General features: G+C 36.3%; 1 protein-coding gene across 1 annotated transcript; it reads right to left on the bottom strand.

Annotated features, from left to right (window-relative positions):
- Nucleotides 1-9,141: 9,141 nt before the first annotated feature.
- LOC145683516 (uncharacterized) lies at nt 9,142-12,197 on the bottom strand. Its single transcript, XM_081754856.1, has 2 exons — nt 9,360-12,197; nt 9,142-9,260 (listed from the first exon to the last, which is right to left on the bottom strand). Exon 1 carries the CDS (start codon nt 12,036-12,038, stop codon nt 9,645-9,647), a length of 2,394 nt encoding a protein of 797 aa, XP_081610982.1. The 5' UTR covers nt 12,039-12,197; the 3' UTR covers nt 9,142-9,260; nt 9,360-9,644.
- Nucleotides 12,198-27,888: the final 15,691 nt, after the last annotated feature.

Below are 27,888 nucleotides of genomic sequence, written 5' to 3'. Positions count from 1 at the left end.
CCAAAGTCTTATTATTTAAACATTTGAATATATTTTTATATACATTAACATTAACTAATCGGATGAGGCCTCTGTAGGGGGAAACTAGGAAAGTCGTAGTTTTCATAAATTAACACTCTGAATTGGCAACCGTGCTGGTGTTACAGTGCATCAAAAGGTGGGTTAAGGATGTGTCTACATTATGGAATTCCTACAAACAATGAAAAACAAACTTTGAAATTATTATGATAACATTTTTTCATATAAAAGTTATATTTTCTTAATCCAATTGACGTTCATATTTATTTATGCAATATAAATTATCATAATCCCTTTTACAAATAATTGTCACATACATTTCGTTGCAGAGCAGTAAATATTTACAACTGAGACCATCATAAAGCTGTAGGCTTAAAACAAGATAAGGCATGAATAAAGCTTCTAATTACGGAAATAAATGTATGAAGCAGAAGTCCTATAGCTATTGTTCGATTTTTACAAGTGAGCAAGGCTATATGGCTAGAATGTGAACAATTACAAAGTATAGCACAGCAACCGTTAAGAAATCGTAATAACGAAGTTTAAGCTTGTGTCTGTAAGTACCTGAACTATTCAGTTCCATCAGCTGCCACCGATACTAGATGCCGTGATTGATACTGACTAGAATAGTTGTCTTAAAAATCCGAAGAAGTATTGGTATCCAAAAAATAAATGAGGTCTCTCGTGACTAAGAAGTTAGAGTACGAGCCTTTAGTGTGGGAGACCGGCGTTCGTTTCCCAACGGAAGCTTATGTTGTTCTGATACCATGTTAAGCTGTAGATCTACATCTCATATATCCTCACTGCTGAATGTGACGCTAAACCCAAAAAACAAATCGAAGAAAAGTAACTCTCAGTGTCGAAATGAAAATGCTGTTACCTGACACAACTTTTAATGTCAAATGTCTGTGTGTGGTTCAGTGGATCAATCTTTGATGTTCCTTTGCAGACTCGAAAACACATTTCTTTTTAAGATTGCCTAATTCATAATCGGTCAACTAACCGCTAAAATATAAAAAATCTTTGACAAATAGTAAATTAACCTCTGCATGTAGACAAAGAGGTTATAGAATAAATAAAATATCAAAATTTAGGTTTTTCTAACTTTTTGAGCGATTTTATATATATATATATATATATATATATATATATATATATATATATATATATATAATCTTTTAAATACACACACACACACTCATAGACATATTATTGTTCTAAAAATATATATCGGGTGTTCTAAAAAAATGGAGCCCACGGACAATTGAACACAATTTTTCAGCTCAAAATAAAGCGAAAGTACTATATAATGTTATACCCTTCGGGGCCTCCTTCGTTTCCATGTGCTATCAGAAGTTTCAATGTGTGGCAACGTCGCATATTAACTTGGAACGGTTAGCATTGATTTACGAATCCTTCAAGCAGTTACATTGATTCTTATGCTAATAAGTGGTGCTTGGGTTAATGGCTATTGACTTTAACTGCCATCTGGAAAAATTCAATATAACTATTTGATGGAATAGTAGATCCGGTTCTTTATCTGCGATGTTGTCACATAGTGCATTTCATTTCGCCTCTCCAGACGAGGACCCGAGAGGTATACAATTTTATATATAGAATATATATATATATATATATATATATATATATATATATATATATATATATATATATATATATATATATAGGGGAGACTTGCCCAAGATGGGACAGGTCATAAGACGGGACAGTGGCAACACTGCTTCAGAGAAAGCATGGGCTCACGTGATTGTGGCGTCAATTTGATGAGTACTCAAGAAGGGATAACATACTGTGACAAAGGATCAGCAACTGGACAAAACGAAAGAAAGAGAAACAACATGTAAGAATATACCATATTTTCTAAAATATATCTGGAACATTCAAAACCTGTTTTCTACTACTCACAGGCACACTTTTTAAAAATGTTTGTCTGCACAGACATGTGTCATTTTTTAAAGAAAATGGACAAAGCATTGTAGTGCCACATTGGCTAAGGTTATATGTAAAAGGTGTTGAAAACTGTAACGGAAGTGTATTTCCTAAGACGGGAAAAGCGCGAAATAGAAAATAGAAACTGAATAGGATCTCAAGTTGTGTCCCTACCCGTGCATAAACTTTCAAACGTACTTACTAAGAAAGGTAAGAAGCAGGTTGGTGTCCTAACGTCCGCTGAACGCGGTAGAAATGTTACAATTGTGTGTGCTGTGAACGCCTGTGGAAACTATGTCCCTCCAGCTTTCATATTTGCACGAAAGAAGAAAAATCTTAAGTTGACAGACAAAGATCCAGAATGTTGTGTTCAATTTGTTAGTTCCAATGGATGGATCACAGGTGAAGTATTTCTCGCGTATCTCAAGCATTTTGCCTCTTACGTTAGACCAAGCCAACAAAACCCGGTACTATTGATTGTTGACGGCCACACCTCGCATACAAAAAACCTTTCCACTTTGGATTATGCGTCAGAAAACGGTATAGTGCTTTTGAGCTTACCACCACACTGTACCCACAAACTCCAACCGCTAGATGTGAGCGTGTTTGGTCCTTTGGAACTTTATTGTGATCAAGCGGTGGAACACTGGCTTTGGCATCATCCTGGAAGATCTTTTACTGAGTATCACGTTGCGGAAGCGTTTACAACAGCTTATGGTAAAGTAGCTACTTTGGCAAATGCTTCAAGTGGTTTTCGTAAAACAGGAATCTGCAATGTCAACCGCGATATTTTTTAAGACCATGAATTTGTAGTTCAACCTGTGGTTAGAAGGCTTGATACGTCTGATGTTCGAGATATCAGCGACGGTGCAGAACCTCCCGTTCCTACAAATACCCAGCCTACGCATTCTGTTGACCTGGTACCTTGGGCTATAACCCTTTCCACTTGCTAATCAGTCAGTAGTCAACCAAGATAACGCCCTTCCATCTACATCCAAAACACAATCTTCTAGCACGTCTGCACCTCAGACATCGCACGTAAGCCTAGAAGACATCAACCCAGTTCCTACATTAGGCCTATATTCTCAAGGAAGCAGTCCAGGAAAGAAACTTACAGCATCAATAGGAGCGACTATACTAACCTCTACTCCATATAAAACTCTTCTTCGATCAAAAGTGGCATATGTTCGTCCTACCCAGGCTGCAAAAGCGTCTCACAGTGGTGCAAAAAGGAAACTCCAGCTGGGACCTACTCAAACTTTAACTTTTGGAGTAACCAAAAAGGGAAAAGGAGTCAAGAACAAAAAGGAATGGTATTGTTTGGTGTGCGGAAATCCATATTCCACTACAACTGTAGGCTGGATTCAGTGTATGGGTTGTAAGAGGTGGGCTCATGAATCATGTTCAGCTGCAACCAATGGTGTTTATTATTGTGCGGAGTGCAATGATTAGGAGTGGCCAGTGTTGAGGATTGTGATCATAATTCAAGGATTAAGGCGCATCTAAGGTACATTAGTGAAAGATACCGGTTAATGTAATGCCTAACTATGAATCGTTCCTTGGTAATAATAATCACAATAAACTAGTTATGACGAAGTGTGTCGCACAGTAGCTACACTTTTGTGTTCTGTAATTGTATCTTCATGTCTAGCCTAATTTTCTTTGTGTGTTTCTCTTTGTGTCATTTTCTTAGTATTCCAGATTTTGATATTACTATCATAATTATCTAATTGCTCAAAATATTGTTTATTTGCAACTGAATTTGAGTTGATATCAAATTTACAGTAATCTGTGGTAGTGACTTGTGCTTGTGATAAACAGTTTATAAGTTCATAACATAACCTACGTTATAACTTTTATAACCTACAGGATGTCCCATCTTTGGAACTGCCTTGTCCCAACTTATGCGCACTATTTCTTAAGACGGGACAATCACAAGCCTTTTTCTTTCTTTACAAAAATAATGTTTAGTATTGTGGCATGCCACTTGGACTTTGCATTTGTGGAGCAGAAGGACGATACATTTGAATGCATGTGTTACCCTTCTTATTATTACATTTGTGTCTTTTAAATAAATTCTTATTTGAAAAGTGTCCCATCTTGGGCAAGTCTCCCTATATATATATATATATATATATATATATATATATATATATATATATATATATATATATATATATATATACATATATATATCTTTGCATGATTACAATCATATGTATAAATCGGAAACATCTCACTTTCTGAGAAACACAAATATCCACAGCACAAAACATTTAAGAGTTACAATTTAGATAAACAACTGGACGAAAATATTTAACTTTGTCATATACACAACACGACTCACTCTGTGAGTTACGCTAATTTCTAATAGTTCACAGTCCGGCCAATAGATACCACTAACTGCATTGCCTCATATCTGTTACCAATAGGCCCGTAGCCACGGAAATCTAGGAGGGGTCGAACATCACCAAAATTTTTGCTGCACCCCTAAAATTTTCACGGTAGGTTTGCAAATGAATTATAATATGGTGATGAACTACAGTATGGTTGGATCGAGTACCCCCTAACTTCTACCGGGCTCCCCTTCCCCTACATTTTCGGGCTGGCTACCGGAATGGTTTACCAAGAAATATCATTAGTGTACATGTAATTTCCAAACAAGGTGAAGACTTTGAGAACAGCTAACTGAATATAATTGTAATAGTAATATTCCTTATTTTTATTATTTTTTCGCTTATTACTGAGTCTAACATGCACCATGATGCTGCTACAAAAGCACAAGGTAATTAGAACTATTTCTTATGTTACAATTAAATCAGAATCTCATCCATTTTGCTTTTTGAGATAAACTTACGAAGTTACTACCATTTTGAAGTACTTTTGTTAGTAAGAATTGCTTCCATTTTGACCTTTCAGACTGAAAATTTGTGTTTTTACTTAAAATAAAAGACATGTAGAGACCCTCTCTCTCTCGTGTTTGTTCTAAAATACTGAATGCTGTGTTGAGAAGAAGATTCCCGGGGGTTGAGCTACAGAATCAAAGGATTCTAGGCCAGGAAGCTCTCTCACACCCTTCCGCACCGCTTTCACTAAAGCTATAGAAGGCAAACCCTTTGTGTTTCGAACGGAATGGCGAAATAGAGCCGTCCCTTTTTGCATGCCTATTACGAAAGACTGAAGCGGAAAAGGCTGCATAAATACAACGCGTTTTTTCTTTGTATCTAAGCGCTTGGGCTATCCTCTTCTGTTCCATGCACCAGATTCAAACGGCAAACCATGGACTCTGGAGAAAGAAGTGAAAAGCGTAGAAAGGAGAGCCGGTCTGCTATCATGACGTTTCGAGATCTACCCACTCTCCCCGTAATAGTGAGTCGTCCGAATGAGTACTTACTAATCCCGAGTAATAGCCGAGGATTCCTCTGTTGCGTATAGGCGAGATTTTGCTTCTATTTCGTACCGTTCCTTCTGAGAGCACTTGTTAAGGTGATAATTACAAGGAGTGGATTAGACGATGGAAGAGCAGAAAGCTCTTTCCATCTGAGATGCTCGAAAATGGATAATTGTTCCACTAAGAACAAGAAAAAGAAAAGGCTCTGCTATCGACTAACTAATTTCCAACTTCATAGACTTAGTCCCTCATAAGAATGGATAGATTTAGTCTCTTGTATGGTTTTCTTAAAACACCTTCAGCAGACTCTTCGCTGGGGTATAATTAAACGAAAGTATTACATGAAATCCCTTCGACTGTACACAATGTGAAAAAAAAACTATTATCGAGTAATAACCAGGGAATAGATTAATATAACGCATTTTAGGAATTAAATAATACTATATCTGAATAAAAAAAAAATATGCAGTCACCTTATAAAGCTAAAGTCAGTAGCTAAAATGCATACATCTGGATTAATGATTTTACATAAACCTCTACATTAAAAATGATCCTTATTAAATTTACATATAATCAAATGTGCGGATATTATATAAACTCGTTAATCCTCTTCGATAGGCTTGTGATTAGCAGCATGCTGTTAGTGCTTAAGAGGCTTAATCACTGCGAAATTAAAATACCGCTAATTTTAAGCAATAGTGTGATATCTTCAAATAGATAAAAGACAATCAAAATGTAGAACAAGAGCGCCCTAGGCAGTATTATTTTCCATGAGGTACAGTTATCACAAGTCATCTAGTAGCTTTCCGTTTGCAGCCATTTAGAACCGCGAAAATAAATGCCGATTTTCTAAATGGCTGGAAACCGAAAGCAGATCAATGAGCCATGATAACGGTATCTCACGTAAAATAATATTGTCTATGGCGCTCTTGTTCCACATTTCGATTATCTTTTACCTAATTGAAGATATCATCTATGATGTAATTACTGTAAAATCAGCTGTATTTTAATTTCGCCGTGATGAAGCATCTTAAGGTCCCGGGTTTGATTCACGGCAGGAGATCATCTGTGATTCAGATCCCATTTTAAGTTCTAACTCTTCTTCTACACCAACCCTTGATATTATCAAAGGATGTGAATACAATTAATCAATTAAACCAAGTGCCACTTATCACCAAGTAAAGAGTTAATATGTGCTCAGTTTTATATATGTAAACCTTAATTGTGTAATATTCCGAAATGTAATGTATTATTACCGTCGTCTAGGTATTGGATTACAGACATATCTAATTCAGAAAGCCACTGTTATTACCAGACACTGAATTAATGTGTATTTAAAATGTGTATTATGTTTCTGAAATATGTATTTACATACAGTAAACAGGTTGAATTATCTTGAAAATGTAAGATTAAACACTAATAGTTATCTTACAAAGTAATGTCTTTAAAACTTTGCATTAAACATCTTGCGTCCTACGGATTAATTTTTGCGCATTTAAAAATGTATTGAAATGTACATAAATATCATAATCTTAGAAACGTGAAAGTAAATATCTAAGTGTTTTACGAAACAACGCTATCAATAACGAAAGGGTTATCGTATACAACTCCTACATTGTGTGTGTGTGTATATGTTCCAGCATAACTGGAACATATAGAGTAATTTCAACCAAACTTAGTATGCATACTATTTTCAATCTGGAAAAGAATACTGTGAGGGTAAAATCCCTCTTGCATACCTAGGGAGAGTAGGAGGTGGTGGCATATAAAAATGATCGAAAATGACCGGTATTAATGTCAGTAGTAGTGGTCCGCGTATGGCGAACTGAGTCAGCAAAAATTCCTCGATTCTGATTGGCTGAGAGAGGTCACGTGACGTTAGGCCCCGCCCACGCGGGAAATTCAAATTTTCCAGGTCACGTGGTATGACGTCATGAGTCACCCTGCGGGGAAATCCCTCATTCTCTTTTATGACCGGGATTTTTGAAATTTGTTCCCTTTTACGGGTAAGATGTGTGATTCTGATTGGTTGACAAATGTTACCCCTGCGGGGAAATCCCTCATTCTCTTTTATGACCGGGATTTTTGAAATTTGTTCCCTTTTAAGGGTAAGATGTGTGATTCTGATTGGTTGACAGCTGTCACGTGATCTTAGACCCTGCGATATTTGAAATTCGTTCCCTTTTACGGGTAAGATGAGTGTTTATGATTGGCTGATAGAGGTCACGTGATCTTAGGCTCAGGGATTTTTTAAAATTCGTTCCCTTTTATGGGTAAGATGAGTGGTTTGGTACCTTGAATTTGATTGGTTGATAGCGGTCACATGATCTTAGACCCTGGGTTTTGAAATTTGGGTATCCTCTTTGATGAGTACTTTGGTACTACGATACTGATTGGCTGATAGAGGTTACATGATCTTAGACCCGCTACACGCTGAACAGGTCACATGGTATGACGTCATGTTTTACCCTTGCGGGGAAATCCATTACTAATTCGTTTCCTTTTACGGGTAAGATGAGTGCTTTGGTACCTTGATTCTGATTGGATGATAGAGATCACGTGATTTTAGGTCCTAGGATTTTTGAAATTAGGGTGTCCTTTCTGATGTATACTTTGGTATCTCGATTCTGATTGGTTGATAGAGGTCACATGATTTTAGACCCATCACACGGTGAACAGATTACATGGGAAAACCCCTCACTCATTTGTTTCATTTTATGGATAAGATGAATGTTTTGGTACCTCAATTTTGATTGGAGGATAGAAGTCACATAATCTTACCCTCACCCCAATGCTAGACATTCAGAGTGGTATGACAGTGATCACCCTCGACCTGGATTTTTTTTAATGGTTATCCTTTTTGGTACCTTAAAGTTCCCGTGGAGGGTTCAACCCATCCTTAAATAACCCTTTTATGGTATGATATTGTACTGAAGTTTACATTAAATATTATCGTTCTCTCTTTGACAGATAAGATGATTCTTACCTTGATGGAGATCCTGTCCTTGAATTAGTAGCCTATGTCTCTGGAAGTAACAATGGTGAAAGAGGGGTGTTGCTTGTAGATTTCTTATAACACATTGTTGTGAGTTTAAGCGATTTATTGCTCAGTAAGCGCTTCATTAATGGAAACAGTGTTGCCAGATTTTTTTTACCTAAACTGCTCCGATTCTTTTCGAAACGGTTCCGCAGAGTGCAAGAAATTTTAAACTAAAAATTTTTCGAACTAAAAAAAATTTGTAACTAAAAATTTTAAACAAAAATTTTCAAACAAAAAATTTTCGAACTAAAAATTTTGAAACAAAAATTTCAAAAAAATTCGAACTAAAAAATTTAAACTAAAAACTTTCGAACTAAATTTTCAAATCAAAAATTTTCGAACTAAAAGGAATTTAAAAAATTTTCGAACCCAAAAAAAATTCGAACTAAAAAAATTAAAATTTTTTCGAAAAAATATTTTAAACTAAAAACTTTCGAACTAAATTTTCAAATCAAAAATTTTCGAACTAAAAATTTTAAAAAAATTTCGAACCAATTTTTAAAAATAAGTTTCGTACTAAAGATGTAAACCACATTTGAAAATTTTCAAATCCAAATTTTTTCGAACTAAATTAAAAATCAAATTTTGGACACTAAAAAAATTCTTTAATTATTTTTTCGAACAAAATCATGTAAACCAAATCTTGAATATATTTTCCACCTTAAATTTTCAAGATTACCATGATTTGAAAACAAGTGTTCAGGGTTTCAAGAAATAATAAAACATATTTTTTTTTCAACTTGTTGTATTTAACGAAAAGTATGTGCTCTTCCTATACATGTTTATTAACATAATAAATACAGGATCTAGTTTAATGAATATATTGGACGTATCATCATCTTCGAATGTTGTAGACGTATCCTGTAAAGAAAAAGAAGAAACGACGGATTACTTTAAGAATTTCTTTTTTCTGAAACAATAAAAATGAGTCAATATTGATAAGAGAGAAATAAAACTTACTCGTAAATGATGGATGTGCTTAGGCTCATCTTCCCCCTCCTCGGGTACATTTCATCCACTGATGGTGGTTTACGAACTTTTTCTGGGTACTGCATTTTTCTAGGTGTTGCTCCTTTATGGTCAAGGTTCCCCCTTGGGTACGAGATGACTGCATTTTCTTCCACTGATGGTGTTGTTGATGGTTTATGAACTCTTGTGGGTACTTCATTTTCTTCTTGGTGTTGCTGCTTTGTGGTTAAGGAAGGGAAAGAAGAAAAGGAAAAGGAAAAAAAAGAAATGTCGGCCTTATTGGGTGTTTACAGTTTTTTCTTCTTCATCTTCTTTTTCCAGTTCCATCTTCTGTTTTTTAACGTACCCGTACGGAACCGTATCATAAGAATTGAATTCTTTAAATCGACGTTTTGTGTACTGGATACTGTACATTTTTTCTTCTTTGCGTGTGACGATGGTATGGTCTTTGGTCCTGCATATTTTATGTGGGATAGTGATGGTGACTTGTCCACGGCATTGATTTGTAATCATTTCTTTTAGCGTATTGAAATTTAATTGTTGTCCTGCATTGTAATTTAATGTAAATCCTCTAATTTTGCATATGTAACTGGTGACGTTGGTATCCGGATTGTATATTTCTAGGCTGTAATTTTTTGGTCCTCCACTGACAAATGTCTTGATGTATGCTCGTGGTCCGTAAGATTCCATCTCATTCGATAAGCATCCCAAGTACGTTGAAGGTTCAATGGTTGGCTCCCCGGGCTTCTCCGTAAATATCACAGAATCCGTGTCGAAATATAAAACACGTTCCTGCAACATTTCCAGGTACTTGTACAGTTCCAGACGTGCCTGACATGTTGTAAATGCACCTAACACGACATTGGTGTTTCGGTTTTGAACAGGCACATGTTCATTGTACTCCCAGAACGCATACAACATCGTATCATTGATGGGTACAATTTGATGGAGTTTAATGTCGGGGGAAGTGAGTTTTTCATAAAATTCTTCCGGCCGATCAATAATTGTGGTCTGGCTAAAGTTTGTACGCTGGCAAAGCTTTCCCCATAGAGAGTTCCCACAAAGCTTAGATAAACTTCTTCTTGCAGGATTATTTTCAATTTTGGTCGGATCCAATGCAATACCTTCACGCTCCAGGACGGTTTGTATGAATTTTGATTTGTCTTCTTCGGTCACACAGGAACTGGGCCAGCCAGACGCTTCCATTTTTGATTTTAAAAATGTATTGATATATTCCGTGAACAAGCCACCTGTTTTCGTGATGGGATCATATTGTTCAATGTCATAATCCCAAATTTCAAAAATTTCCACCGGTTGATATCCTAATTCTACTGCTTTCTGGATTTCATATGATACCCATGTTCCAGTGAGGCATCGCTCCTGATCGTTGTGTGTACACGTTGCTGTAGGGTCTGGGTTCATTTCTTCGGCACACGCAGCACACAGTGGAAAGAGTAGTTTCTTGTTACATCGGTAAGGCAGGAGACCATGATAAAGATGGCGACTTGGTAATATCGACATTTTGATTAGACCATTGACTTTATTTATTGGTGGTATATTTTCATCACCCTGTAGATAAATTCGTGGATGGCCTACAGGGTATTTAGCACACTTATTGATGTAAGGATAAAGCGAGACAATATCGAAATATTTTATTACTTCTCCTGCTTTTTCATCGACTTGGTGGTACAATTTCACGCAATTGGTCCTTCCTCCAAAAAAGCTATCTCTTGGATTTAATGGTCTGCGGTTCATGTACGGGTGATTCTTCAGATACGTCGCCATTGCAGGATTTTGTTTTAAGAATTGATTAAATTCGCACTCCCACATTTCATGTACAATGTACCCCAATTCACGCAGTCTTGCATTTTTGCGTTGCGTTCGTTCATAACGGAATTCCATGGTGTCTTCTGGATTGGTGTAGATGGGCTGATTACGGCCTGTAGTAAAACATACTTTACACCCGTGATAAAAGCAGCCGGCATGCTCGTAGACGTGCTCCTCTAACGTCTCAGGATCTTGGTAGTAACCATCAACATGGAATCCCGCAATAAACACTTCTTTTTGTCGGGCCGCATGTAAGATTTGTTTTTCTTCGGTTTTTTCAATGTAGGCCAGCCATTGCATTGCAGCGATCGATTGGGTACTTCTCCATCGATAGCCATGTGCCGGTAGAATTCCAATGGTATTGGGTTTAAGGAAATTCCGGCGAAATACTAGATTGGAAGCACTGGCAATCGTGATCGTCTCCAAGAAGGGATTCACTTTGGTTTCTGTTTCAAATGACGTCATAAACGAAACACATGCTTGTCGCAGTACATTGACATCTTGAATACAATATTTGATAATTTCTTTCTGGAAATCAAACGTGTCATTACGATGATCGTTGTACCACTGCATGAACTTGTTTCTGTCTTCGACGGCCATTTCATCTGCACCATAATACTTTGTTTCTGGAAGTGGTCCAATATACGATTGATTCTCCTTGGTGTTGAAGAAATGCGGGAAGTAGCCTTTGGTTGCGGGTAAATTGAACGCTTTTGACAATTTACTTAATGCCATAGGTAGGAAGTTCAACGAGTCAATGAACGTCAGATTATTCAACGTTAAACTCAGTATCTTGGTCCCATTTAATATGACGTCAGGTCTCCATTGGCATTGTTCTACCATGGTCTTTAGGATAAAATGTCCATCGTATCCCTTAGCGTTGTGCGCGACACAGAAAATCCTATTTATATTGGGACGACGTTCCCGCAAGTACTGGAGAAAATTATAAACTGGATCCTCTCCTTGGAAAATATGCTGGCGCTGACCACACGTACTGCAAGACTGCTGGATATTATCGTTTTCAACACATGCATAACATACTTGTTGTGTAACCAATAAATTTGGAATGTGTACATACGTATTATCGCCAATATTCGTGTCCTGCATAGATTCTATATCATAGAATATCAACAAGGCTTTGTTTGCGTGCATGAGTGAAGGAACACCTGGTTTCAAGCATTGTCGATCAGGAAGCATAAAACATTGATGTGATCCCGGAACAATCTTCTTACAAACATTGCAAAAGATCTCATTGCAATCATGAAGTCGTTGTCCTGTATGCACAAAAGAATAAACTCTGTAGCATCTAGTACATTGCTTCACCATTCTGCATACAGGTTCCCCACGATGATATACAATATTACGATGATTGTTAAAACATTCTTCGCCGTAAAATTGACGATTGCAGTCGTTGCACTGCACTAGCGTTTGGTTCTTGTCGCAAAGAGGTCTCTGTAAACATTTGGAGCATGTTACAGGACAATTTTTCACATGTCTGTTACGTTCACTGTATTTTTTATGGCACGCTTCACAGTAGAACTTGGTTGCAAAACAAGCAGTTAAAGATTGGATGATGTCAAAGTGACCAGCCAAACAAATCAAATTTATGGGAGTGCGATTTTCATCGTTCGGTCCCTCGTACATGATATCATGGCCTGTGAAACTGGTGTACACTGTAATTTTATATTCTTTGAGGTATGCCTGGAATTGTCGAATTTCATTTACACTGGCACCATGATCCAAATTGACTCCTGCATTTGCACATAGCGCATCGACTTCTTGGTCCACAACACATTTTGATTGATCTTTATATTGCTTATGTCGTTTTACATCTACATTCTTGTATTTTTTCAGGCCAATAGCAATAACAAGGGCGTACGCCAGGCACCTTGAATCTTGATTTTTTACACGTACAATCCCACGCTTGCAACGTAATAATTCTTCATTTTGAAGTACTCCTTGCCGCAAACCACCGCCGTAGCCACGTGGAATATCCACACGATGAAAATGCACGGTGAATGGTTCGTGCAGGAGAAATGCATTGTTACTTTGTAACACTCTTTCGAACGAGGCCCACATCGTTTCCAGTGTCAAGTTTCGTGCTTGGCGAAAACTCACCCAAAATGGTTTATTCGTGTTCCGTGGCGATATTACCGATAAACCAACCATCGCCTCATCGTCGACATTGGCTAACAAATGGTCTAGCATTGCTTGGAAACTATTATGTACATACTGTATGATATCGGTTCCTACGGGCGGTGCGTTGAATTGAACTTCGAGCATTCTGCCTTCAATGTTAAATCGTCTATAATGACGAGTGATTTCATTGCGAACAGTAAAACCCGATTCGGCCATGGTTAATAAAAGGAGAAAACAAACAAACAGGTACAATTACGGTAAAACAAATATGTAATGGGAAAAAAGGAATTGAGCAGCGTGAATTTACTACAAAAGAAAAGAAGAAAGAAAAATCTTAATCACCTGATAAACAGGAAATCATAACATTCATGATAAATTCTTAACTAAGCAATTCATGTAAAGGTCCTGAGTTTGATTCCTGGCGGTGACGTTCAGAATCTCATTATGAAAGCATATGTACTAGAAATCAAAGTTTTTTTAAAAAATAATTATGTTACTGAAATGAGTGTTTTATTGCTGTCAAACTCGAGAGCATTACATCAGCATGTAACTGACCTACCATTCTATAGTGATAAAAAGAATGCATGAAATGAATGAATGTTTCATCAGTGCTGAGATGTGACAAAGTACGCGTAAGCATTTTTTCTACTCACAACGACCTTTAAATGATGCGTTTGCAAGTTGAAGAGACTCATCGAACATTAACGATACACATACGTAATTGTCGAAACAAAATCTGTATAGCGTATTTTTTTATTATTATTGTGACTAAGCGGTTAGCGTACATGCTTCGGACGTGGAAGGTCCTGGTTCAAGCCTCGGTGGGTTTGCTTTCCACGTCGGTGCATGTCAAGCCTTTTCTGTAATTTAATATTCTCACACGTTATCATACATTCTTTTCAAAACTAAGCTAAATGACTGACGTACACCTCATAATACATAAACGTACATAAATCGTCTATAATGACGAGTGATTTCATTGCGAACAGTAAAACCCGATTGGACCATGATTAAAAATGAAAACAAACAAACAGGTACGGTAAAACAAATATGTAATGGGAAAAAAGGAATTGAGCAGCGTGAATTTGAGTTGATTTTTTGATTTTTTAGTTTAGCGTCCCTTTCAGCAGCGAGGCTATATGAGACGTGGACCTACTGATTAACGTGGAATCCGAACCACATGAGCTTCCCGCCGGGAATCGAACCCTGGTCTCCCACGCCAAAGGTACGTATGCTAACCGCTTAGTCCAGGAAATCATAACATTCATGATAAATAATTAACTAAGCAATTCATGTAAAGGTCCTGAGTTTGATTCCTGGCGGTGACGTTCAGAATCTCATTATGAAAGCACATGTACTAGAAATCAAAGTTTTTTAAAAAATAATTATGTTACTGAAATGTGTATTTTATTGCTGTCAAACTCGAGACCGTTACATCAGCATGTAACTGACCTACCATTCTATAGTGATAAAATAAAAAAGAATGCATGAATGAATGTTTCAACAGTACTGAGATGTGATAAAGTACGCGTAAGCATTTTTTCTACTCACAACGACCTTTAAATGATGCGTTTGCAAGTTGAAGAGATTCACCAACCATTAACGTTACACATACGTAATTGTCAAAACAAAATCTGTATAGCGTAAATCTTTTTAACCAAATATTCATGCACTCTTTTTTATTTAAGCGGTTAGCGTACATGCTTCTAACGTGGAAGGTCCTGGTTCAATCCTCGGTGGGGTTTGCTTTCCCACATCGGATCGCTGTCAAGCCTTTTCTGAAATTTAATATTCTCATGCGTTATCATACATTCTTTTCAAAACTAAGCTAAATGATTGACGTACACGCCTCTGGCCCAGGTTCAATCCCAGGTGATTGCTCGAATATCACGTTAAGCTGAAGGGGACGCTAATGCTTTCAAAGGGTATCGAACCATATTGTTCTCAGGCATAGTTTCTGAAATTTTGTAATGCATTCTTTTCAAAACTAAGCGCACACATCTTTGGCCATGGTTCAATTCCCGACGGGAGTTCACATTCAACATTAAGCTGAAGGGGCGCTAAACCATATCATTTATCGTGCTTACTTTTAATGTGTGGGGGTTCCTGATTCGTACTTCCACTTTCCCATTCCACTAATTTCTTCATAGTCTAAATATTTCGTACTAAAAGTAAAACAGTGTATTCGTGATCCACCCCCACAAATATAAAATAAAAATGATTTTTCGAATCTTGTGTGAAAAATAAAATCTCACTGAACTTACCTCAAATTCAATGAACAAAAAGTCGGTGCAGTAAAGCTTCTTAAATAAAGACACTTTTCAAGAACAGACCTTCTCACACGATAGTTGAGAGCGGTGTAAGATTTGAAAAATGAAATTTAGATTTTTATTTAGGTCGCTGCGAAAACGACGTCACCGTCAGCCAATCAGAAACGAGGAAATTTATAAAATGATGTCATAACGAACCAATCAAAACGCTCGCTGCTTTTGTCATGAATCACGAACCAAAACGATGTGTAACAATCGATCGTGACGTCATTCACGTTTCTCAATAGTATCGCAATTCCGATCCCAAATGATTTCTACATGTCACTACTTGTCGTAACTGTGACGACATTTCATTTTCATCATATTCCATACGAGAATGTCAATGTTTGCTTTTTTCATGAATCATGCTGACACGTTCGTAGTAAAACTAAAGTAATGCGATCCGCGGACGTTTGCATTTTTTCAATCATATGTGCTTCTATGTCGTCACACAAAGAAGTCTATCAGCATTTTATTTTAATCCACGAACGGAAGCGTTACACTGTCAGATTTATTTTCTTAAAGTATAAGTGTATCCTTTTCAAGGACCATGGTTCGAAACCCACCAAGCATGATTAAATCCGAATTCATTCATAGCTAAGCGGTTAGGATACACATCTTTGGTTTGAAAGACCTGAGTTCGATTCCTGGAGAAACATTTCTTAGGATTTTTCTAAAACTTGGTTTCAATTTCTAGTTCGAAAATTTTAAAAGTTTAGTTCGATAAAAAGTTTGATTTGAGAAGCGTTACACTGTCAGATTTATTTTCTTAAAGTATATGTGTATCCTTTTCAAGGACCATGGTTCGAAACCAACCAAGATCGATTAAAACCGAATTCATTTAAGCGGTTAGCATACACATCTTTGGTTTGAAAGACCTGAGTTCGATTCCTGGAGAAACATTTCTTAGGATTTTTCTAAAACTTGGTTTCAATTTCTAGTTCGAAAATTTTAAAAGTTTAGTTCGATAAAAAGTTTGATTTGAGAAGCGTTACACTGTCAGATTTATTTTCTTAAAGTATATGTGTATCCTTTTCAAGGACCATGGTTCGAAACCAACCAAGATCGATTAAAACCGAATTCATTTAAGCGGTTAGCATACACATCTTTGGTTTGAAAGACCTGAGTTCGATTCCTGGAGAAACATTTCTTAGGATTTTTCTAAAACTTGGTTTCAATTTCTAGTTCGAAAATTTTAAAAGTTTAGTTCGATAAAAAGTTTGATTTGAGAAGCGTTACACTGTCAGATTTATTTTCTTAAAGTATATGTGTATCCTTTTCAAGGACCATGGTTCGAAACCCACCAAGATCGATTAAAACCGAATTCATTTAAGCGGTTAGCATACACATCTTTGGTTTGAAAGACCTGAGTTCGATTCCTAGAGAAACATTTCTTAGGATTTTTCTAAAACTTGGTTTCAATTTCTAGTTCGAAAATTTTAAAAGTTAAGTTCCATAAAAAGTTTGATTTGAGAAGCGTTACACTGTCAGATTTATTTTCTTAAAGTATATGTGTATCCTTTTCAAGGACCATGGTTCGAAACCCACCAAGATCGATTAAAACCGAATTCATTTAAGCGGTTAGCATACACATCTTTGGTTTGAAAGACCTGAGTTCGATTCCTGGAGAAACATTTCTTAGGATTTTTCTAAAACTTGGTTTCAATTTCTAGTTCGAAAATTTTAAAAGTTTAGTTCGATAAAAAGTTTGATTTGAGAAGCGTTACACTGTCAGATTTATTTTCTTAAAGTATATGTGTATCCTTTTCAAGGACCATGGTTCGAAACCCACCAAGATCGATTAAAACCGAATTCATTTAAGCGGTTAGCATACACATCTTTGGTTTGAAAGACCTGAGTTCGATTCCTGGAGAAACATTTCTTAGGATTTTTCTTAAACTTGGTTTCAATTTCTAGTTCGAAAATTTTAAAAGTTTAGTTCGATAAAAAGTTTGATTTGAGAAGCGTTACACTGTCAGATTTATTTTCTTAAAGTATATGTGTATCCTTTTCAAGGACCATGGTTCGAAACCCACCAAGATCGATTAAAACCGAATTCATTTAAGCGGTTAGCATACACATCTTTGGTTTAAAAGACCTGAGTTCGATTCCTAGAGAAACATTTCTTAGGATTTTTCTTAAACTTGGTTTCAATTTCTAGTTCGAAAATTTTAAAAGTTTAGTTCGATAAAAAGTTTGATTTGAGAAGCGTTACACTGTCAGATTTATTTTCTTAAAGTATATGTGTATCCTTTTCAAGGACCATGGTTCGAAACCCACCAAGATCGATTAAAACCGAATTCATTTAAGCGGTTAGCATACACATCTTTGGTTTGAAAGACCTGAGTTCGATTCCTAGAGAAACATTTCTTAGGATTTTTTCTTAAACTTGGTTTAAATTTCTAGTTCGAAAATTTTAAAAGTTTAGTTCGATAAAAAGTTTGATTTGAAAATTTTTAGATGTGATTTACATCTTTAGTTCGAAACTTTTGTTTTTAAAAAATGTTTTAGTTCGACAAAATTTTGTTTCAATTTTTTTTTAGTTCGAATTTTTTTTGGGTTCGAAAATTTTTTAAATTCCTTTTAGTTCGAAAATTTTTTGATTTGAAAATTTAGTTCGAAAGTTTTTAGTTTAAATTTTTTAGTTCTAATTTTTTTGAAATTTTTGTTTCAAAATTTTTAGTTCGAAAATTTTTTGTTTGAAAATTTTTGTTTAAAATTTTTAGTTACAAATTTTTTTTAGTTCGAAAAATTTTTAGTTTAAAATTTCTTGCACTCTGCGGAACCGTTTCGAAAAGAATCGGAGCAGTTTAGGTAAAAAAAATCTGGCAACACTGTTTCCATTAATGAAGCGCTTACTGAGCAATAAATCGCTTAAACTCACAACAATGTGTTATAAGAAATCTACAAGCAACACCCCTCTTTCACCATTGTTACTTCCAGAGACATAGGCTACTAATTCAAGGACAGGATCTCCATCAAGGTAAGAATCATCTTATCTGTCAAAGAGAGAACGATAATATTTAATGTAAACTTCAGTACAATATCATACCATAAAAGGGTTATTTAAGGATGGGTTGAACCCTCCACGGGAACTTTAAGGTACCAAAAAGGATAACCATTAAAAAAAATCCAGGTCGAGAGTGATCACTGTCATACCACTCTGAATGTCTAGCATTGGGGTGAGGGTAAGATTATGTGACTTCTATCCTCCAATCAAAATTGAGGTACCAAAACATTCATCTTATCCATAAAATGAAACAAATGAGTGAGGGGTTTTCCCATGTAATCTGTTCACCGTGTGATGGGTCTAAAATCATGTGACCTCTATCAACCAATCAGAATCGAGATACCAAAGTATACATCAGAAAGGACACCCTAATTTCAAAAATCCTAGGACCTAAAATCACGTGATCTCTATCATCCAATCAGAATCAAGGTACCAAAACACTCATCTTACCCGTAAAAGGAAACGAATTAGTAATGGATTTCCCCGCAAGGGTAAAACATGACGTCATACCATGTGACCTGTTCAGCGTGTAGCGGGTCTAAGATCATGTAACCTCTATCAGCCAATCAGTATCGTAGTACCAAAGTACTCATCAAAGAGGATACCCAAATTTCAAAACCCAGGGTCTAAGATCATGTGACCGCTATCAACCAATCAAATTCAAGGTACCAAACCACTCATCTTACCCATAAAAGGGAACGAATTTTAAAAAATCCCTGAGCCTAAGATCACGTGACCTCTATCAGCCAATCATAAACACTCATCTTACCCGTAAAAGGGAACGAATTTCAAATATCGCAGGGTCTAAGATCACGTGACAGCTGTCAACCAATCAGAATCACACATCTTACCCGTAAAAGGGAACAAATTTCAAAAATCCCGGTCATAAAAGAGAATGAGGGATTTCCCCGCAGGGGTGACATTTGTCAACCAATCAGAATCACACATCTTACCCGTAAAAGGGAACAAATTTCAAAAATCCCGGTCATAAAAGAGAATGAGGGATTTCCCCGCAGGGTGACTCATGACGTCATACCACGTGACCTGGAAAATTTGAATTTCCCGCGTGGGCGGGGCCTAACGTCACGTGACCTCTCTCAGCCAATCAGAATCGAGGAATTTTTGCTGACTCAGTTCGCCATACGCGGACCTCTACTACTATGTCGAACCCATAGTTTTCGGTGTCGTTGAGATAAATAGTTATACTTGCGATACCGTTAGTCCAAATTCAGCCTTCATCGGTATGGAGGGTGAGAAATGGTGAAAAATAACGAAATTAGTGTTGAATCCATAGTTTTCGGAGGCGATATGCTGTTAGATACTAATCCCTATGACATTAAGCCTAAATTTAGGGAAGAATGGGCATATCAGCTTGCTCGGAAACTTACAGGGGCAAGCCTGAATGGGTTCCTCGTATATATATATATATATATATATATATATATATATATATATATACAGAGTGTTGATTAATTCGTGTGTCAATTTCATTTGTTCACTGTGCAAAAGTGGTATGAGGTAAAGCCGTGGAATTTGGTGTAACTTTAGACAAAGGACATAAGTTTTGTTTCGCCACAGAAGCATGTCACTTGTACTGGAGATTGAAGAGATATAGGGCCAAAGATCAAATTTCGATTTTTTCCTTATGAGGTTCCAATGTTAAATTCTGAAAGAGCCTGAAATAACGTAAATCGAAGTGATAACAAAAAAAGCTGTATGGTATGATTGTATGTCGCAAGCCAACCAAATATGCGTCAATTAAGTGTCATGGTCAGAGGTCACTCAGATCAAGGTCACAGGTAACCTTGAGAACCCATTTGACATGATGAGGTACGGACAATGCGTTTTTTCAGTGTAATCAAGTAGGTTCTCAAGATGACCTGTGACCTTGATCTGACCTTGACACTTGATTGTCGCATATTTGGTTGGCTTGCGACATACAATCATACCATACAGCTTTTTCTTTGTTATCACTTCGATTTACGTTTTTTCAGGCTCTTTCAGAATTTAACATTGGAATCCCATAAGGAAAAAATCGAAATTTGATCTTTGACCCAACATCTCTTCAACCTTCAGTACAAGTGACATGCTTCTATGGCGAAACAAAACTTATGTCCGTCGTCTAAAGTTACAACAAATTCCACAGCTTTACCTCATACCACTTTTGCACAGTGAACAAATGAAATTGACACAAGACTTAATCAACAATCTGTATATATATAAATGGAGAATATGTATGCTCGTGGAATGAATGTTTCAGTATATCTCTGGAACACCTAAGGCAATTTCAACCAAAATTGCTACAAGTATAACTTACAATTTAAAAAAAAATACTATACGTGTAAGATAGCTATATTATCCCGTAGAGGGAAGGAAATAACATGTAAAATAATCCAAAACGTCCCATAATGTTTTTCTGGTTACTAACATACATAGTGGCACTTATAGTGCTGTAATATATTTAAAACATTTTAGTCAGTACTAATCCATTTTTTCGTAACGCTCCTATGAGGTGGAAAGCGGTGGTATGTAATAATAATTGCAAACGACCAATTTTAATGATGCAAAGTTTATAATTTTCGCAGTCGCTACGGTGAATACTAACACTCCCTACATGTGGTGGGAAGACGTAATAATAATCGAAAACGACCTACATTAAAGTCAAGTAGTCCATAGTTTTCGCAATTACGAATATTAACACTTTCGATTACGTTTAAGACAATATTCAGCCCGCCATCGGCATGGTTGTTGAAAAAGGGCTAAAAAATTAAATATTCTAAATGACCGAAAATGGTGTCGAATACATGGTGTCGGGAAAACTGCTAACCTGTTTGAAATAACTTTAAGAAACATAGTATCCACCAGGGGTATCACCCATGGGGGTTCGCTAGGTCCGAACCTTTCATCCTGAAACTGACAAACTTAACATGCATTTCCTTACTCTCTCAATTAAATTGTACTTGTTTAACAGAGAGACGATAGATGTAGCATGAAAATTTGATATTACACTTCATCTGTACCCTTCTCTTATATATATATAAAATAGTTCTATCATTTTTTTTTCTGAAAATATGGGTGGAGGTATGTTATAATTACTTATCGTCTTTTCGGGTGCATAATAGACCTAATACCCGTTCAATCAGTAGCGGCTAATGTTAGTGTTGCAGCGTTGATCAACGACCAAAGTATTTCAAGAAAAAAATATTATTGTCAATAGTAGTAAAGAACAGAAAAAATACTTTTTAATACTCGCATATATACACTTTAAATAACATATTTTTTACTTCTGTAACTGTCCGTTCCGTTAATCCATTTTAAAAAGCGAAAAATAATCCGTAACAGAGTCTCTAATTTACATTGTGTTGCAGCGAGCATGCAACGACCAGATTCCTTCAGCGCGGGAATTGGAGCAAATGTTAAGTCTTCTTTCCCCTATATCAGAAGTTAAAGGAACTGGTCGTTGCAGTGCTTCTGCAGCACAGCACGGTTTCCAGTGAACGAGAAGGTTTTTCACGCTAAATAAGATTTCTGAATTTTCTTTCACTAGCAATTAAAAAATGGGATTTGTTTTTATGCATTCATATTTTTAAATTACAGGACCATACTGAAGCAAATCAATATAATGACAATTAAAAAAAGTGATAGCAAAATTACAAAATAAGAAAGAAAATATCCAGTAGAGGAGAAAACAAATGAAAGTAGACCCACATTTACAAGTTAATTCTTAGCTTATATTGATAATGAAGGCTTCTTCTACAGTAATTTGTGAATCAAATATTAATAAGTCAGTATGTAGAATCGTTCCCCCTCCCCCCTCTGTGGATAGTATTTTAGTATAAACATATTTCTTTTATAAAATAAGTATATTTTATACTCTTGATAATTTCCACATAAAATTGTATGATGGGGAATGCCGCATTGAATTTGGGACTAATTAGCAATGCTCAGGGGCGTAGCCACGAGGGGGTCCAACGGGTCCGGACCTCCCAAAAATTTCGAAACTTGACTAACATTTGTAGACTTTCTTAATAAACTATACTTTTCTAACACAGAAAGGATTGATGTAGGCTAAATATTCTTATTTTACGCCTCATCATGTACTCTTCTTTTCTTATAAAAATAATCGTTCTATCATTTTTTCTAAAATTATAGGTGACAGTAAGTAAGAATTAGTTATTGTCTTTTCGGGTGCAGTATAACACAGGTTCCATATTATGTAGACGTATTGCACCTCTCTCAAATATTTTGGACCCCTCCCAGTTAACATTTCTGGGTGTAGAACTGGCAGTGCTGCTTGTTTTGATGTTCTTTGATTTTTTTGGCTTCTGTTACATGCTGATCCTTCATCTGGCGGGTTTCGAGGTTTCCTTTCCAGAGCATATCACATTGGTAGGCATTGTTTCGCCTCATGTGTAAGTATATTGTGTTCATCGTGCATTGCGTAACAACCAAGACGGATGATTTGGAATGTAGTTTTTTCTTTTACGCACATGTGTGTGTGTGTGTGTGTTTTGATGTATGAACATGTGACATTCGGAATTCATATACCAGTACCTATTTTGTATCAACTGTTTTGGTTTTTAACTATTAGGTTTAATTTTATTGTGTGTGCTTTAATTCTGTAAATAACCTACAAATTCTGAATGAATTGCATACCATGACTTCTGTAAATAAATTACAAAAAACATCGACCAGCTTTCAACTGAGGAAAAATTTGCAATTAAGGCTTAGACAAAACAAGCAAAGGGCAATTCAGGAGAGTGTTCGAAAAAAAATCCAGTTTAAATTTACAGGATATCTTATGCAGTAGTGTTGTTTGCGCCAGATACATTTCCTCAATTTATTTTAAATTTTCCTGGATAAACTGTGAATAAAGTGTGTTCAATGCACATTCTTTATAACACTAATCTCTGCTATGAACTCTCTTCAGTCAACGCTGAAGAGGAATTGGGATCACTGTCAAGGACTGAGTTTGCTAGAATGAATCGTTCGCAATAATCTAGAAAAAAATATTTAGTAAATCTACAAAGCTTTGAAATTAATATGAACAGTACCTATGGCCTCAGCAAAAGACGAAAAGTTTTTTTTCCACATGAGAAAGAATTGACACTTTCAAGGAATTGAATGTCCCAAGAAAGGTTATCCCCATATCCCCATTGGTTATGCTTTCCATCGAAAAAGACCTGACAATAAGAATACCAGAGTTCAACCAGCATGTATTAGACAGATTTCCTCCAATCAAGGAGAGGAGAATGAACTTACTAATTAATGAAGGTGATTAATTGGATAAAATATTCTGCATTTTTTATTTTTTAAAAACAGAATTTTATTTAATTTAACATGTCACATAGCATTTACATCTAAAGTTATGCTGATTAGTCAATGAGTCAACTTTATATCTTCTGTCTCTTATCGCTCGTACTGCAACACCCGAAACCACAATCCACCGACCGCCACTGCGTTCAAAACTACATAAATAGCAGATTGTAGTATTAGAGAAACATTCCCAAAACTTGGACTCCTAAGAAAAAAAATCTGGGTGCGGATCTCGTATCTACCTCGATTTTTTTTTTTTTTTTTTTTTTTTTTGTCATGTTACTTCGATTAAAGTTTTTATTCTACAGGGTAGAGTGTTTCAAACTTTATGCTAAAAGGATAATATTTCATGGATTTGTATTACTATAATTTCATTGAAATGCATATCCTAAGAGCGAAGAGATAAAAAATATTTCCTATACACCTATTCTCTCTGTATGATACAATGAACGGAATTTTAGCTTGTATGTAATTATTAAAACATGTCAGACAAAAAATTAGTAATTTTTAACTTATCCTAGTTGCCATCATCACAATAAGGAGTTAAGTACATAGCCACTTGCAAATCTTATATCATCATCAGGAAATGGGTTAGTAGTGACTACAATGTTTTATATATATTAATCTGTGATACGTTTTTATCTTTAGAATGTTAAATTAAATATATCTCTATAATGTTATCGTTATTAGCGAGAAAGGTGTTAATAAATACCAAAAATATGTTATACGTGTAAATTTGTGCATTTTTTTCTTTTCCTTGAATTAGTAATCTTTCATTCTTTTCCACGCTGCTGTTCATTCTTCTCCGTCTTGAGCCAGATTTTAAAATTCCTTATAGCCCTCCTTCTCTACAGTTTGTATTATTTGATTCGCATATTTCAATCCAAACCTTTCTTTGACTATGTTTTCCCCTCTGGTAGCAAATAGTATTTAATCCATGTCTCATAATGTGTTCAATGATTGAACTTTCGGTTTATGAAATAACACAGGTGTGCAAAAATAAAACAATGCTATACTGTTTTGGTTTAGTTAACTGATTCGTATGTGTTAGGGTGCACTGAATCCAGGAATGACAACCGTTTTGTTCTGGGGCGTCTGGGTTTCGAACAAACGGGTGGTCATTGCTGAACAAAAATATGCGATTTACAGAAACACCAATAACAGCGTAACAAATTAATGTACAGAAACACGCACACACGTGTAGACAAAAAAGTAATACTACTCTCAATCAGATTGCTTGTGAAATCGTCTTCTTTTAAAGGTCAAAGTTCGTTTGGAGCTTGTCCTTTTGTACGTGTCTGCCGGAAGATTCCTAAACAACATCCAGCACTAGTCTGCTATCATCGGAACACTCCAGTTCCCCTGATAACGTCGTACCAATTCTTTGATATATTGATGGAAATGCTCCCCTGCTCTTCACTCCCTGCTTCTACATTCTCAGAAAAGTGGCCAAGGTGGGAGTTAAGAAAATGGACTTTTAAGCTCATGGAGCAACCAAGCTTCCGGAACTTGCAACATTTTTCCATCATTTCGTTGAACAGTGGGTCCTTTCGGTTTCCTTAAAACGTTTTGATGACCACAGTAAAGGCAACCCAAGCCTCTTTTTGAGTTGGAGCCATTGAACTGATGAAGTCTTTGTCGGATATGTGTTTTCTAATATCAGGGCCAACCAAAACCCGCGTACTCGTATTATTTGAGCAACCACAACTGCTTACCGCAAACAGTGTAACCACAACTGCTTACCAACATTTTACAAAACTAAGATGTAATCTTACTAAATTCGTTTTATGAGCAAATTTATTGTTTTTTCTTTGTAATCACGTACTCTAATTCATGGTTTCATTACGATATGTGTCAGAGATCCCCATCCGGGCCAATATACATGTGTTTTCATGTTTCGGTAAGCATATATACATTTAATCTTCCATGTTCATTTTAATTTTCGGCTGATGCATTTGCAATTTAGCTATTTCCAACTACCTGTTTGATCATGTTATATCTCGATTGTGCAAAAACTTGACGTCCCAGGAAGAAACGGGGATCATTTTCAACTTCGATGCACCCAGAAGCGTAAAAATTTAATTTCCAATATTCTTAAATAGCACCATATCTTGAAGATTTCTATTATCTGTTAATACACCGTATTTTTCCCTTCGAGTTCACGTCTCACATCCATACACATTGTTTCATCAACATTTCCAAACGTTCTGTTGATATTTTCAATTTGTCTTTGTATTTGCCTGTCTTCATATGTCTTTTCTTCTGAGCTATTGGAAAATGAAATCTTTGAGTTTTACGTCCCACGGTTATGCCGATTAGGCTAAAGGAGACGGTGATTTTGAGAAATGAATGAAATGGTGGAATGAAGAAAGTGGGAGGAAACGGGAGAACCCCGAGAAAACCCACGCACACGGTGTTTGTCCACCACAAAGTTCACTTGGCGGAGGCTGGGATCGAACCCGGGACCCCAAGCACCAGAGGTGAACGCTGTACCACTGAGCCACCGCGGCCCCCACTGAGCTATTGGAATCTCACAGCTTGTTATCATTAATTGTCGCTTGTACGTACACCATATATTGCGAGTTTAGAATCTAAAATTGGATCTTAGGGAGGCAGGGGCGGATCCAGGACGGACTTCTGGGGGAGCGGTGGGTTGTCATACTGCTACTTAGAGCTACTTTTAAGAGCTTCAAACTCCAGGAGTTTCAATGGGTTTTATCCCCCCCTGTATCCGCCCCTGTAGGGAGATGGATAATAGTAATCCAGATAAGAATTCTTTAATCTATATTATAAAATTGAAAGTGACTATGTTTGTGACTCTTAATCTCTTGAACCACCTGGCCGATCTCAATCAAATTTTCAACGCAGATGGGGTTCGGGACTGAAAATTTTCTTATAATCTCGCTATGATGGTAGTACCTAGGAGAAGGGGAGGGGGCGGGTAAATAGTGGGTCGATGCATAAGTTCGTGCAGTTCTCTTTTGGGTTGACAACAACACGGCGTGAAGCGATCGTTTATCGTTATTTCGTTGTTTTACCGTACTTTGGAGTTTGTGTGTTTTGAAACAGAGGTTTTCTTGATTGTGAACGTATTATTATATATATTTCAAACAAACTAATATGGAATGTCAAGCTGAGAAAAGTGATCATTTCCGCCACATTTTATTCTTCGAGTTTAACCGAGGATCCAGAAACTGCGAGAACAATTTGTACAGTGTACGTGAATGAAGCAATTGCTGAAAGAACAGCACAAAAAAAAAAAAAGCTTCTATTGACCAATGGTTAACAGATTTCTTCCAGTCAAAACTAAAGCAGTTCTACAGGCGAGGCATTGAACTGCTACCTGCACTTTGTCAGGTCATAAATAGTGAAGGTCAATACATCACTGAGTGATTGTGAGTTAATGTGAGTGACAGTAAAATACGTATATGCAATGTATTGTTACAGTCGTAGAATATGTTAATGTTATGTCTAGGTTGTATTTGTATTTGAATTAACAGAACAGCAGAATAAAAATAAAACATAGAATGTAAGAATCACACGAACTTATGCATCAACCCAATAATTTTAAAAATAAATAGAACGTAATAACTCTTGAACCACTCAACCGATCTCTATCAAATTTTCCACGTAGATGAGATTCTGGCCTGGGACGAATTTTATAATTTTACCTTGACGGTACAACGTAAGTAGGGGAAGAGGGTGATATATATGTAAAAAAAAGAAAATAAAAATGAAAGTGGCTGTCTTTGTGACTTCATTACTCTTGAACCCGACCTATCTCAATCAAATTTTCAAAATAAATGAAGTTTGGAACTGGGAATGGTCTTATTATATCACTTTGAGGGTAGAACTTAGTATTGGGAGTGGGGAGGAGGAGCTATATAAAAATAAATAAAACTTAATAACCCTTGAATCC

This window comes from Thermobia domestica, chromosome 4 (assembly GCF_964235325.1).
Source record: "Thermobia domestica chromosome 4, izTheDome1.hap1.1, whole genome shotgun sequence".
Classification (NCBI taxonomy): Eukaryota; Metazoa; Arthropoda; class Insecta; order Zygentoma; family Lepismatidae; genus Thermobia; species Thermobia domestica.
Note: the sequence above shows the minus strand (reverse complement) of the source record. Positions and strands in the feature narration are given on the sequence as shown.